We start from the raw sequence: 15,715 nt of genomic DNA on the forward strand, positions 1-15,715 counted from the left end.
GAGCGAGAGCAAGAGCAAGAGAGAGAGAGAGAGAGTTATTTTGCATGTGCAGGTTCAAGTGCCTGCAACGAGGCTGGAACAGGCTGAAGCCCGGAGCCAGGATATTTATCCAGGTCTCACACATTGGTGACAGGAGCTCAAGCACTAGACCCATAACCTGCTGCTTTCCAGGATGCATTAGCAGGAAGCTAGATCAGAGGCAGAGCAGCCAGCACTTGAACTGGCAGCCGGATGTGGGATGCTGCCCTCAAAACCTGTGCTTCAACCTGTTGTACTATAACACCAGCCCCAGGTGTGGGTTTCCTATCTTTCCCCTGTTGGGTGCCATTCACAGCTGGTGTGAGATCTTCTGGCTTCACTGTCTGTGCATTCTACATTGGGCAGGAGGAATGTGTCTTCTTCAAAGGCCAGAGTCACAGATGCGGATGGTTCCATGAAGAGAATCAAACAGAACCCATCCTACAGCTCTCCGGTGTTCAGTAAGCTGCTTTTGGTGGGTGGTTCCCATTTTCCTCTACATACCAAGTGGCCCATATTAGATTGTGCCTCGTGATGCTCAGAGAGCTCAGTGACTTCCTTAACGTCACACACTTCTTAATGAGAAAACCTGTGAAACACTATTCATTTTTGCTTGCAAGTGTACTGTTCTTTCTAGTGTATTTTCTGCCCACTTCATTTTATTAGTTTGGTTTTAGTAAACATGAGCATGAGAAAATATTTCAACTTTGAATGTTGGTGGTGCTTTGCTCCTAGATGATGCATACAATTCTCTTAGGGTGGTTGTTGCCTTAGTTCTATTTAGGAAAACAACATACACTATTTTACCATTGTAGAAATCTCCAATCAATATTTAGAAATTGGGAAAAGCAGCATTAAGTATTTTGCTGACACTTTTGCTGATTTTAGGGGTTTTGGTTTCATCAAACCCTTGACTTCTAGTTTAACAAAGTACTCACAATCTATTTCCTGATCTCAGCATCATCGTGCTGTATTGTCACATAAGTTCTTTTTGTTTTTTATTTGACAGGTAGAGTTCTAGACAGTGAGAGAGAGAGAGACAGGTGCTTCTTCCTGGTCTCCCGTACGGGTAAGGAGCCCAAATACTTGGGCCATCCTCCACTGCCCTCCTGGGCCACAGCAGAGAGCTGGACTGGAAGAGGAGCAAGTAAGAATAGAACCCGGCACCCATATGGGATGCTGGTGCTGCAGGTGGAGGATTAAACAAGTGAGCCATGGTGCCGGCCCCATCACATAAGTTCTAAGGAAAGGAATTTTTTTAGCCTTTCTTAGTGTTCCTTTTGAAAAAATTGCTTTTCTTAATGAAAGAAAAAATTATCAATCAATAAATAAATAATCTCTGAGCTATTTGGAAGCTTCTGTAGAAGTTCAGTTTTGCATTGCCTCTGTTACCTAATTTATTACTACTTGAGTCAGCCCAAATGTTGTGTTAATCATGGGCACTATTCTTTCTTTTGATGAGCCTCCAAATACAAATAAAAATATGTCCATGAGGAACAATATGTTTCTTTAAAATGTATGACATTCTATCATAAGTTTTGGAAGAAATAATTGGAAATAAGCATATAGAGACAGGTCATAAAAGTTGAAGGTGGCTGATGAGTTTTAACAGAGATGAGCTAGCTGATAGCAACTTGGAGCTTGTAAACTCCATGCAAGTATTCTTTTGGAAAGGCAGGTGTGTCAGAGGAACAAAGTCAGGAGTGTTACACTCCCCATAGAAAACCTTTTGAAGTTTTTGTAAGTGAAGTGATTAGAGTGTGCCTGTGTTCTAGAAAGGGAGTGTTTTTTTTGTTTTGTTTTGCTTTTTGTTTGTTGTTGGTTTTTTTTGTTTTTTTTTTTTTTTTTTTGACAGGCAGAGTGGACAGTGAGAGAGAGAGACCGAGAGAAAGGTCTTCCTTTTACTGTTGATTTACCCCCAAGTGGCTGCTGTGGCCCGCGCTCTGTGTCCAGCACACCATGCTGATCCGAAGCCAGGAGCCAGGTTCCTCTCCTGGTCTCCCACGTGGGTGCAGGGTCCGAAGACCTGGGCCATCCTCCACTGCCCTCCCAGGCCACAGCAGAGAGCTGGACTGGAAGAGGAGCAACTGGGACAGAATCCGGCACCCCCCCTACCGGGACCAGAACCCAGGGTGCAGGCACAACAGGCGGAGGATTAGCCTATTGAGCCGCGGCGCCAGCCAGGGAGTGTTTTTAAGTTGGTGAGAAAGCTTGGTTTTTCTCTGTTAGAACCAGGAAGAAAGTTTGCTGAATACATGCTGAATCCATTTAGCACAATTTTTCTCTACTCAAGCTCCTGTTATTTTCAGGATTAATTTGGAATGAGAGTGTTCAGAATCTACTCTGCCTAAGGCTGATGACAGCTAGAAGTAAAGGAAATTTGAGTTGTACATCTGTGTCTTTCCTAAAACTCCCGCCTTCATGAACCTTCCACTACCCTTTACATTGCACCCCTGCTTGCATTGTCAGGGCACACACACACAAGGCGTTGTCTTCCATCTTGTAATATATGCTCAATGTCTAACATCATTTGCATGGTATAGGAACACTTTAAGATTTTGAAAATGTATTTAGATGGGTATTCAATGGTTTCAGGCTGGGCTCAACATAAAGCTCTGCTGAATCTAGTGGAAACCACAATTATTGCTTCAATCATATCTTTGTTTATGTAAGAACACACACACACACACACACATTCGCACCACGGTCTATGTACGGCAATGTGCTATATGTCACAAGCATAATCAGACACAGTAACAGAAAGATACAAGTGGACCATCATACTGAAATTTGAGGCATCTTCTAAATTTCCATGCAAAACTCTTATTATCAAAAGACTATATGAATGTCAAAAGTGTTTTGAACCCAAATAGTCATCTTTTATTTCTATTTTCCATGAGATTTTGAAAAATCTTTGTAGAGTTACATCGTATGTATGATATTCCTATATTCTAAAATTAGTTTTAGATGGTTAGTGTTACTCTGGAAAACTGATTCTGGTGGCATAATGACCATGTTGCATACTGATATGATATTTTTCCATCGGTCTGACAGATATTTTTTCTCTGTGGCGTCATTAATTCAACAGAATACTAGATGATGTAAATTACATGCAGTGGTCCTGTGGTCTCAAACACCTTTAAATTCAGTGTAGTAAACTTTCACTTTCTGAGTGCAGAGTCTGCCCTCTTCCTAAGTGAAGGGAGGCTGGAATGTTCCCTGTACTGGGTAAGTCTCTTGCTGACGTAAGTTGGGTTAATAGACTTCAAATATCAGTACACGGGCAGATGTTACACTTGCTGTTAGGAGGAGTATTGGCAAAGTTTCCTCTGCAATGTCCCATCTGTCATTCTGTGTGCTCCTCAGAGAAGGACTTGGAGGGTGCAAGATGGAATCCTAGTTACCATTACATAGATGATGAGCCCGATGCTCAGAGATGTTCCTGACTTGTTCCAAATCAGTTTGTGAGTGGTGGAGATGAGTCTGGGAATTGGAATTTTTATTCTAAATTTGCAAGGGTTTATTACCATTATAATGATGATAACTTACTAACTTTTAGAAATTAGAGAGCAATGAATAAAAAAGCTTCAAAAACAAATAAAGGCAAAAATGCTCAAATAATCAAGTGTCCAGAAAGTATCTGGCACATTTCATATTCACTCCCTGTTGTTTAATTCAAAATATGTGGGTTTATCCTATATTTATATTTGTTTATACATAAAACGAAACCACATGTGGTGGCTTGCTGTAACCATTCTTGTATTCAGGTGTTTATTAAGTTCCAGAGTCAGCAACAAGTCTCACATTCCATAACTTATTTAGCTTTGCAACATGTATTTGATAGATACCATTAATGAATGTCTCAGGGTGGCAGAGATTGCTGCTGCTCACCCTCCAAGACACACATTTCCAGTCTTTCCTGCAGTGCAATGTGGCCTGTGACTAGGTTCTACATGACAAACACCATTTCAAATGCAAAGTGTGCTCTTTTAATATTCTACTTGTGCTTCTGTGGTCTGGATGCATGTGGAAGTGGGACTTTATGAAAGTGGTGAAGCTCTGAAGAAAAGCCAGGAAAGTGGTTCCAACAGAACCAGGATGGAGAAGGGAAGAATGGATGGAGATTCAAACAGGAAGAGACACACAAATGGCTTTGAGTTGTTGGCTATATTTAATTTGTAGATCTGATGGTGGATTGCTAGATGTTCATTTTATAAAATTTGTTTTAGGTCACATTTTGTACACATATTTATATATTCATGCAAATATTCATAATCAAATAAGGTTACAATCCTGTCATTAGAGTTCTCCTTATGTGTGACAATAAACAAATCTTAAGCAAACACAGAGAATGAAGGCATAAGTGGAGTAGTTGGGAATTACTAAAGGACTTTCACAGAAGAAAATCAAGAGCGATAAGATTAACATAGACAGACTTGGGCAGAGAAATTTCTGTTTTGAGTGGGCAACAAGAAATTTCCAATAACATCCATAAGGTGATGGAAGTCAATGTTGTACAGACTTGTAGTATGTGATATATCACAGTGTTGAGGTGAATTTGTGGCAAAGAAGGCCTAGTTCTCGTTCCATATTATAAAATTTCATTCATGCAAACCTTTCTACCATATTGGTAAGTATTTTCCTTAATAAACTTTGTCAGATAAGATTTTTCATCTCTCTTTGATGAAAAGAAACACAGAAGTAAAACACAGAACCACATTCACCCTGTTCTTTTTTATAAGATCACATTAACTTGAGAATTGATTATAATTGTGTTGCAGTAATTACTGAACATTTTCTATGACCTTGAGAATCTAAAGTATTAATTCCTTAAAAACACAATGATAATTAAAACATCATAATTGTGAAAATATACAGAAATGATTTTCATCCTTCCAGTTGGCCTCAAGGAGTATTAGCATCTTAATCTGCCTTTCCCTAATGATTAATGATATTAAGTATTTTTTTCCTACATCTGCCAACTATGCTATGTCATAATTCAAGTTGATAAATTTAAGAAATCAAATTTATTTTACATCTTTGAGAAATAAAAATATGCAAAAAGTTCTGATTCTGGTGATATCACAGGAGAGAATGCACCTGAGATGAGTTGCTTCCATTTTTGTTAATTTTCACATAAAGAAAAAAGTGAGTGTAGAGCTAGATCCTATGGGAATTGCAATTTAGAATGTGGGAAGAAAGAAAAAAATCTAGACAGTAGGGAGATGGGAGTTTATTTTTGGCCTTGCTTTGGGAGATGTACAATCCCCTGAGAGAAGGGAAAACTTGATTAAAATATTGAGTCACTCAGGAACTGCAGCCTGATCACCATCTGGGGTGCATCTACAATTCCCATTCTCCTTTGACACCCAGAATCTGTAATCTAGGAAGAAACTGAACAGGTTTCTGTCTTTTGTATAATCAAGCACATTATCTAATTAAACTCTCATAAACTTAATTTTCTCATTAAGTGATAAGTGCGGTAATAATAAAGACTTTACTCTTCTCTGGTGCTGGAGACCATCTGAATTCATGAACATAAATCATGATGGGTAGTTCAGACATATTTACTGAGCATATCAGAGATCAAGTGTGAACTGCATCCTCTTGGAACCAAAGGAGTTGAAGGAGAAGTTACTCTTCCGAGAAGTTGGGGATACACCACCTGACAAGGAGCGCTGAGGTATGGAATGAGTTCATGAATTACATGGGTGTTAATGTTTTCTATTTTTATGATGGACACCAGGCACCTAAACTAGGTTATACCCATCCCATCTCCATTTTGTACAATCCTGAGATGCAAATGAAGATAGAAAAAGAATGCATTCCAGGAGAGCAAAGATTCAGAGACATTAATGGGCTCAGGGATTTCAGCATCTGTAATAGTAAGTCGCATCTCTGTGGACTGCACCATCTACCTTCTAAAGAGATTAATTTTTCTGTGACTTAGGAATGTAACATAAGCTTTCCAAGACTATGCTTTTCTAGTGTAGCTCTAGAAAGAATGTTTGGTTTCCAACTCGATAGTCTAAGTTGCACTGGAGGCCAGCACTGGATGACTAAATCATCTTCTTCCAATTTTAATGGGAATTGAGTTTGGATATGGAGGGCTCAAGTGAAGGAACAAATGCTAAGAGAACAAACCATCCTGCCCTGGTCCAGCCCTCCTGTCCTTTATCCCAGAACTGGTGACTGCACTTGCTGCTGCTGCCCTGCACTCTGCAGGCTGGGTTGGTGGAGCTCTCCAAGGGCTCATTTCACAGGCTCATTCCTGCACACCTCTCACACTGTGGATGAGGTAGGGTGGGAAGAGCTGGGCTGTCCTCTAACAGAACCCTTCTTCCTTCACCCACAGACACCCTAGAGAAGAATGGCTCCAAGAAATGGCTCCCTTGTGACTGAGTTCACCCTGAAAGGATTAACAGACCAGCCAGCTCTCCAGCTGCCCCTGTTCTTCCTGTTTCTACTCATGTACGTGGTCACCGTGCTGGGAAATTTGAGCTTGGTGACTCTGATTGGGCTGCACTCACACCTTCACACCCCCATGTACTTTTTCGTCTTTAATCTGTCCTTCATTGACCTCTGTTATTCTTCTGTATTTACACCCAAAATGCTGGTGAACTTTGTTTCAGAGAGGAATATTATATCATACACAGGGTGCATGGTGCAGCTCTACTTTTTTTTGTTCTTTGTCATTTCTGAATGCTATGTGCTGACATCAATGGCCTATGATCGCTATGTGGCCATCTGTAACCCACTTCTCTATACCGTAGTCATGTCCCCTAAAGTGTGTTCCAGCCTTATGCTTGGTTCATACTTGATGGCCTTTTCAGGTGCCACGGCCCACACTGGATGCATGCTGAGACTGACCTTCTGTGATGCAAACACCATCAACCACTACTTATGTGACATCCTCCCAGTGATGCAGCTCTCCTGCACCAGCACATATGTCAATGAATTGGTGGTTTTCATTGTGGTTGGCATCAACATCATTGTGGCCAGCCTCACCATCTTTCTCTCTTATGGTTTCATTCTCTCCAGCATCTTTCAAATAAACTCCACTGAGGGCAGGTCCAAAGCCTTCAGCACCTGCAGTTCTCACATAATTGCTGTTTCTCTCTTTTTTGGATCAGGAGCAATAATGTATCTTAAGCCATCCTCTGCTACTACTATGGATTTGGGGAAAATTTCTTCTGTCTTTTACACAAATGTGATTCCCATGATGAATCCCTTAATCTACAGCTTGAGAAACAAAGATGTTAAAACTGCCCTGAGAAAAACATTTCTTAGAGTAAAGTGTTGGTAGAGATATTATGTTTATGTTCATTAGTTACAGAACATGTAAAGTCTGGATATATATATATATATATACATATGTACATATATATACTGAATGTATTCTAGTGGTGGACTTCTTTCTATTATTCACAAGATAATATTTGCTCTTTGTATTTAGAACTTAAAATGAAAATATTTTATTCATTAACTTGATCAGTAACTATATTATTTTAAGGGTAGAATATCATATATTGAAATATTTGTGTGTACAAGAAGGTGGTACCTTTCTCTGAAGGGAGGAGTGAACTTCCACTCTGACTATGACCTTGTCTAAATAAGATAGGAGTCAGCGGACTCAGAAGGCTTCTATAGCCTTGGCAAATCATGACAAGAGTCTAGGGTGATTACTGACACCATAAACAAGAGTGTCAATTTGTTAAGTCAACAACAGGAGTCACTGTGCACTTACTCCTCATGTAGGATCTCTGTCCTTAATGTGCTGTTCAATGTGAATTAATGCTATAGCTAGTACTCAAACAGTATTTTACACTTTATGTTTCTGTGTGGGTGCAAACTGTTGAAATATTTACTTAATATATACTAAATTGATCTTCTGTATATAAAGAGAATTGAAAATGAATCTTGATGTGAATGGAATGGGAGAGGGAGTGGGAGATGGGCGGGTTGCATGCAGGAGGGAAGTTTTGGGGGCAAAAAGCCATTGTAATCCCTAAACTGTACTTTGGAAATTTGTGGTTATTAAATAAAACTTTAAAAAAAGAAATACATGTGTGTAATACATATATTATATATAATGAAACTCCTAAATTCTGCTTCTATTTCTTCTTTAGCATGGTAAAGTGAATTTTTTTAAAGATTTATATGTTTGTTTGAAAAGGCAGAGTTATAGAGAGGCAGAGGCAGAAGCAGAGTGAGAGAGCAAGAGAGATAAAGAGAGGTCTTCCATCTGCTGGTTCACTCCCCAAATGGCTGCAATGGCCAGAGCTGGACCGATCCAAACTAGGAGCCAGGAGCTTTTTCCATCTCCCATGTAGGTGCAGGGGCCCAAGGACTGGGGCCATATTCCATTGCCTTCCTAGGCCACAGCAGAGACCTGGATTGGAAGTAGAGCAGCCAGAATTCGAACTAGCATCCACATGGAATGTCGGCACTGCAGACAGCGGCTTTACCCAAACTAAAAGTGAGCCTTTTTTACATTCTATTTGTTTTTCTCTGGGTTGGATCCAGATGTCAATTGGACTTTACATAAGTCAGGAAGCTCTAAAAAATATCCAGGAAAAGTGATTGCAGCAGAACCAGGGTGGAGAAGAAAAGAGTGGGTAGAGCCACAATCAAAAAGGGGCACACAATTGGATTTGAGTTGCTAGCTCTGTTCAATATGTGCATTTGTATGATGTATTATAAACTGCTGAGTTTCATACAAATTAGCATAACAGACAGGTCTCATTGTGGATGTGTCTGAAATGCTGTTGCAGATCATTCGCATAAAAATCAGGGACAGTTTCCAAATAATTGTGTATTTTTTCAGGTGTGATCTGTAGTTAATTTTGGGGGGACAGGATAAACCTGGAATAGATAGCAAAACTGAAAATCAGCAGTGCCGATGGTGGAACATTTGTCTTTCCTTTTGCTTTTCTTCTGAGACTTCCTATGTACTTGCACTTTGGGTGTGCAGAGGGAGGTGTGTGAGTGTGTGTGTTAACGCCTACAAACCACAGCTGGTTTAAAATGCTTAGAACTTCTTCCCAATCTGGTTTTACTTTTCTGTTCTACAGTGTTCAGGGTTAACACAGTACACCCACGCTGTTGCTGTGGGAGTTCTCCCTGGATGCATGTGTTTGAGTCCATAAATACAGAAAATATGTGTTGGTTTCTTTTTCCAATTTAAACCATAGGTTTACTAAAGCACAACATGAAAGGTTGCACATCATGCATTCAGGTTCTTTTCTAATTTTTCTAACAGTGCATGTCTTTGAAAGCATGTGTAAATAAGATTAACACAGAAGTGGAGTAATGGAGTGAAACATTTGTAGCTGTACAGCATTGGTTATTGTATTTATAGTGTTTATAATTGCAAATGGCTTCTACTCCCATGAGCCTCTACCCCTCCTTCCTGTTCCAGGTTTCTTGTCAAAGTAATGACTGCGTACTTTTTTTGTGTGTGTGTGATAAAACACTTAAAGGTTAATTTTAGTGTATTAATAGTATTCCTGACTTGTGCTGCAAAAAATGGCTATGAGCCTTTTTTCTTAAAGTGACATTTTCTTTAACCTAAAAGCTGGTTTTATAAAGAAGTACAAATTGGCTTCCATCCTGCAAACACCCTTTTTTTTTTTACTTTATTAATTTTTGTCATTCATGAAAAAGGAAATCGTACTTGAGCTGTAAACTAGACAATGAGGAAACACTTGAGGCTTCTGCTGTGTGTTTTTCTGTTGGCATTGTTATTGTTGTTACCCAGTAACTTGAATATTGTTTAATGTCTTGTAAGACATTGTAGAGTTTATCTTAAGCTGTTAAGAATTGTAATGTACAAATGTGAATAGACACTTATCTATAATAGGGGTAAGTTTTGTTTTACCTATAATAAATATTTATAAAAACAAAAAAATTAGTGTAACTGTATATTTTTTACAACTATATATCTGTGTTTATATAAATTTTTCATACAAATAAACTTACAAAGTTGTGATTAGAGCTCTAGTTAGGTGGGACAAGAAAAGCATCTTAAGCAAATATTGATGATGAAGGCCCAAGTACAGTATCCAGGAAATGCCTTTGCATATACAGAAGGTTCTCACTTAAGAGATTCAAGACGCAAGGTAGTAGTGCAGAATAATCTAGATCAGTCCTGGACAGAAACAATTCTATTTAGCACATCTAAAGAGGAATCTACTCCAATACCTATTGGAGAATGGATGTTATCTTGATTTGCATTCCGATATATTTGCCATTATGCTAAGTTTAATTGTGCGGTACAGTGGATACAGTTCTCATTCCATATTAAATTAGTTTCATTTCCACAGTCTTATCTACTGCCTTGGTAAGGTTTTTCCTTAAACTTTTTCAGATACTATTTTTTATTACTCATAGTGAAAAGAACTGGGAAATTTAGAAATACAGAAATAATTTTAATCTTTATAATATGCCCAAAGTAGTATCTTATATGATTTTAATTTGCTTTTCCTCAATATTTAATTATGTTAGGCACAGATTCATGCATTTAATTGCCATATGTGTTAGGTCATAATTCAGATCTTTGCAAATTTAAGACACTCAAAATGTTTTTCAAAAACTACAAGTCAATAATAGCATGAAGATGGGAAAAATTCAGAAATATGTCATACAAACAACACACACTTGAACACACACAGGGCCAAAGAGGAAATAAAAGGAGAATTAAAAATATTTGTAGAGAAATAAAAATGAAATCACAATATAGCAAACTCTATAGGATACAACAAATGCAGTACTAGGTGGGAAGTTTATAGCAATAAACACGTGTTAAAAAGTAATAAAGATCTCCAATAAGCAGTGTAAACTCACGCTTCAAGAAAAAGAACAAATTAAGTTAAAGCCAAACTTAGCAGAGGAAATAAATATTTGAGAAGATATAAATAAAAAATAGAATATGAATGCAAGAGGAAAGGTAAACACAATTTAAAAATTCATTTCTAAAAAATAAACAAAATTGAGAAACCTTTAGTTAGACTGACCAATGAAAATAAGAGAACAGATTTTTCTGTGATACTTTTTTCTGTATTTTGTTTCAAGGTAAGCTGACCTCATAAAATGAGTTTGGATGTATTCTCTTTTCTCTTAACTTTTTGATAGGGCTTTACAAGGGTTAACTCTTTTTCAAATGTTTAGTGGAATTTCTGTGACTTCCTTGGTCTCAGCAGCTTTCAAGTGTCCAGAGCATGCCAAACTGGCAACCCTCTGAAAAACACAAGATTTTCAAAAGCCAATTGGTCCCTGGACATGTGATACATTTCTGTCTGGGAGTTGGAATTTTTCAATTATTAGCTCTGTGATAAACCTTAGAGAGGGGATATGGTATAGTTATTCAAAAACACTCTCTGACAAATGGTACTGGCAGAACTGGATGTTTAAATATAGAAGAATGAACTTAGATCCATACAACTCAGCTTTACAAAAATCAACTCAAGATTGATCAAAGACCTAAATTTAAGACCTGAGACTATGAAGTTGCTGGAAGAAATGAAGGGAAACACTCCAAGTCATTGGTGTAAGGGATAACTTCTTGGATAAGACCTCTAAAGCACCGGCATAAAAAGCAAAACTAAACAAATGGGACTATATCAAACTCAGAGGCTTCTGTACTTCAAATGAAGTGATTAATAGAGTGAAGAGACATGGGGAAATATTTGTGAGCTGCCTATCCCACAAAGGATTGATATCTTGAATATATCAGCAAGTTTAAAAACACAGCAACAACAGTAACAATGAATACAGTTAAGAATTGGGCCAAGGACTTCAACAGACAGTTCCCAAAAGAAATAATACAAATGGCTAACAAAATATGACAAAATATTCAACTATCAGTAGCCATCAGGGCAATGAGAATCTAAACCACAATGAGAAACCACCTAACTCCTGTCAGAGTGGCTAAAATCCAAAACACAGAGTGACAAATGCTGGCAAAGATGTGGAGAAATGGGAACACTCAAACACAATTTTGGAGGGAATATAAATCAGTGTAGCCACTGTGGAAAACCATATGGAGATTTCTTAAGAAACTAAATATGCAAATGTTGCAACAATCTTATCTTTGGGTTTATACCCAGAAGACATCAACAGGTTATATCAAAGAGACACCTGCACCATCACAGCTACAGCAGCACTGTTCACAACAGCCAACATGTGGACTCAATCCATATCAGATGAAAAGATAAATAAAGTATGTATACACATGGAATATTATTCAGCTATAAATGAATTAAATTCCAATTTACAAAATGCATACAACTGGAGAACATCATGTTGAGTGAAATAAATGGGACACAGAAAGACAAACACTTTATGTTGTTCCGTGTACATGGGAGTTAAAATTAGAAAGATAAAAAAAATCAAAAAAGAAATGCCTTTGTGCATCAGCATTGCTGCAAACACAATTTTGCCAATCTTTGTTCTATACCATTGTGAAACCATTGGTTAAGAATGTTACATTGCTATAGTTCTAATGACCTGTAATTTCTCTACAATGTGCTGCATGTGGGTGAAATGGCCATCTTTTTATTCTATTTTTCTTGTAACCCTTGCATATTTTTCTGCTAAAATAGGGGATTTTTTTTTTTTTTTTGCTTTTTACTAGTTTATTTGGTGGAGTGTTAAACAATCAACTATAATGTCAACGAAAAATATGCTATTTCAAAAACTAACCTAAAAGAAGAAAGATTGAATGTAATAACGAAAGAAAGGGACAGGGAGGGATGATGGGGGGGGTGGGGAAGTGGGGAATTGGGGGACAAGTGCTGTAGTATAGCGGGTAAAGCCACCTCCTGCTGTGCCAGCAAACCCATATGGGCACCAGTTGGAGTCCCAGCTGCTCCACTTCTGATCCAGTTCTATGTTATGGTCTAGGAATGCAGTAGAAGATGGCCCAAGTCTTTGGGCCCCTGCATCCACATGGGAGACAAGGAAGAAGCTCTTGGCTCCTGGCTTCAGATTGGCCCAGCTCTGGCCATTGCAGCCATTTGGGGAGTGAACCAATGGATGGAAGGTCTCTGTCTCTCTCTCCTTTCCACTGCTACTCTGTAACTTGGTCTTTAAAATAAATAAATAATCTTAAAAAAAAGAAAGAGGGAGCTGGCGCTGCGGCTCAATAGGCTAATCCTCCGCCTTGCGGCGCCGGCACACCAGTTCTAGTCCCAGTCGGGGCACTGGATTCTGTCCCGGTTGCCCCTCTTCCAGGCCAGCTCTCTGCTGTGGCCAAGGAGTGCAGTGGAGGATGGCCCAAGTGCTTGGTCCCTGCACCCCTTGGGAGACCAGGAGAAGCACCTGGCTCTCGGCTTTTGATCAGCGCAGTACGCTGGCCGCAGCGCACCTGCCACAGCGGCCATTGGAGGATGAACCAATGGTGAAGGAAGACCTTTCTCTCTCTCTCTCTCTCTCTCACTGTCCATTCTGCCTGTCAAAAAATAAAAAAATAAAATAAAATAAAATAAAAAATAAAAAAAGAAAGAGAGGAAAGGGGTATTATATTTATTATATTCTTAGAATTGTATCTGTGAACTATACTGAATCCATTAAAAGCTAAAAAAAAGCCACTAAAACTAAAATAAGTAAAATAAAGAAAAAGAAACAGAGATGAGAGGATACTGTATCCACAAAATAAATATGGAGTATGAAAGGTATAAACAGGGAATAAGAAACTTAAAAAAATAAAACACAAAAGCACTATCTGTGTCCCCACTGGACCCAGGAAGCTAGGGTATACTGTCATTTGTCACATTCCAAGATAACCTAGATAGTGGTCAGTTGCCTTTTCTAGTATACTCCCCAAAAGGTGAGCACTGGAAATTTAATGAGTCTCTTTCCCTACTCAGGGGCAAAAAGGATGGTAGGGATGTTACAGCTTCTGCCTTTGCCCTGAGCTTAGAGAACAGACTGTGCTGATTGCCACTGAAAACTGCCCTCTCTGTTCCCACTGGCCCCTGGTGATCAGAGTATACCATTTCCTGTGTTCTGCCAGTATTATTAAGTAGGTTGGATAGAAGCCAGTCTTCTGGATCATCTCTCCAAATGTGCAAGATGGGATGTATGGTACATTTCAAAGAAGAAGCATCCTCTTTCCCCCAGTTCTATGGTGCTACATTAAAATAGTGAAAACAGCAAGAGAATGAATAAGTTTTCTGCCAGACTCAGTGTGGCTGGTTTAATTCTAGGTTATGGTGCAAGAACATCTAAAGTAGTTTGGAATACCCAAAAATGAAATCTGCCCAGGAATGGATGAACTACTTTGTTTATGGTGGGAAGGAGATCCAGGACTTTCTATTTCACCAGAACAGAGATGAAAACTTATTATTGGCTCTACCTTGAGGGATGCACAATCCCTAGGGTGAAGGGAAAATGTCGCTCCCCGTCTTCGTGGAGGAACGACGCAGGACCCTGCGCTGTTCTTTTGTCTGCTTGGCCCTCCCCGGGTTTGCTGCTGGTTCTTCCCGGGTTGGCTACCGACCCTTCCACCTCCGTGGAAGGGCGGTTCCCCCTGCCACTTTCCCCACTTCCGCGGGGGAGCGGCACACCGCCGGCTGGCTCTCTCGGGGGCTGCTCAGATGTTCCTCAGGTGTTCCTTCAGATAGATGTTCCCCTTAGATGTTCCTGGTGCATGTTGTCTCTCTCCTCCTTTATAGTCCTCTTCCACCAATCCCAACTCTGCTACCCACACGCCGAGTACGCTGCTCTCCTGCAATCAGGAGCAGGATCAGCTCCTGCAGGTCATCACCCAAGCTAGCGAGAGGCAGCTGCACAGAAGTTGCTACTCCCTTCTCAGCGCCATATTGTGGGAAAGCAGATGCATAGAATAAGTCTTAATTCCAGTAACTTAGTCTAGTCCGGGTTGCTCCCCACAGGAAAAGTCTGAGAAAGCATTGTGAGTCTCTAAGGAATTAAAGACAGATTATGATCTAGACTATAAATACTCTCTCCTATTTCTCTGTTAGACTTTGAATCTGCTCCCTACAGAAGAGACTGAGCCATCTCCCTGGTTTATAACCAAGTGCAATATATCATTAAACTCATATCAAGTCTTCTGCGTCTTATCAAATGGCAAATGTGAAAATGAGTAATAATTTATTTTTCTCTAATGTGTGAAAGGATTCAGAGTCATAATCAAAATTTACTATCCATATTTCATAAATATTTCCAGCACATATTGGAAATATAATCTGGGCTGCATGTTGGAGTCAAAGAAACCAAATCCTCAAAACCTAAAGTTTTCCATTCAGGACAATAGCGGTATATAAGCAATAAGAAAGTACCAAGGATTTCTGTCCTAAGCAGGGTGAGTTCCTGGATTCTGTGAATATTGTTGTCTCATTAGCTTCGAGATTGAAGTCTGGGGATCTAAGCTGTTCCCTTTTATTTTTCATTTCATGTAGTTTATGACTCAGGGAAACTGGAATCAGAATCTGTTCAAGAGGGCAGTCCACATGAGCAGAGACACCAGGGTGCTCAGGAATGCAGTATCTGGCGGTAGTCTCCCTTTCATGGATAAAACACTTACTCTTCCAGTTGCAGGACATTTTTTTGTGACATTGGGAATTAACTTAACCTCTTGTAGACGCTTGCTGTTTGTTTCAGAAACAGTGGTCTTGGTTTCCACCCCACCAGAGGCTAATCAGTATTTGAGACCAGGACCAGGTTGCTAATGCCT

The 15,715-nt window shown here is 39.3% G+C and overlaps 1 protein-coding gene across 3 annotated transcripts; it reads left to right on the forward strand.

The window, feature by feature from the left end:
• Positions 1-4,060: 4,060 nt before the first annotated feature.
• Positions 4,061-7,324, forward strand: LOC100349630 (olfactory receptor 8B3-like). Of its 3 annotated transcripts, none has more exons than XM_017347615.3 (2): positions 4,061-4,074; positions 6,385-7,324. In XM_017347615.3, exons 1-2 carry the CDS (start codon positions 4,061-4,063, stop codon positions 7,322-7,324), a joined length of 954 nt encoding a protein of 317 aa, XP_017203104.3. The 3 variants fall into 3 exon arrangements, with proteins under 3 accessions (XP_017203104.3, XP_069921455.1, XP_089169955.1); XM_070065354.1 differs by lacking the exon at positions 4,061-4,074 and adding an exon at positions 6,102-6,112 and having other exon boundaries at positions 6,400-7,324; XM_089313829.1 differs by lacking the exon at positions 4,061-4,074 and having other exon boundaries at positions 6,360-7,324.
• Positions 7,325-15,715: the final 8,391 nt, after the last annotated feature.

This window comes from Oryctolagus cuniculus, chromosome 1 (assembly GCF_051225735.1).
Source record: "Oryctolagus cuniculus isolate XC-2025 breed Fujian yellow rabbit chromosome 1, ASM5122573v1, whole genome shotgun sequence".
Taxonomy (NCBI): domain Eukaryota; kingdom Metazoa; phylum Chordata; class Mammalia; order Lagomorpha; family Leporidae; genus Oryctolagus; species Oryctolagus cuniculus.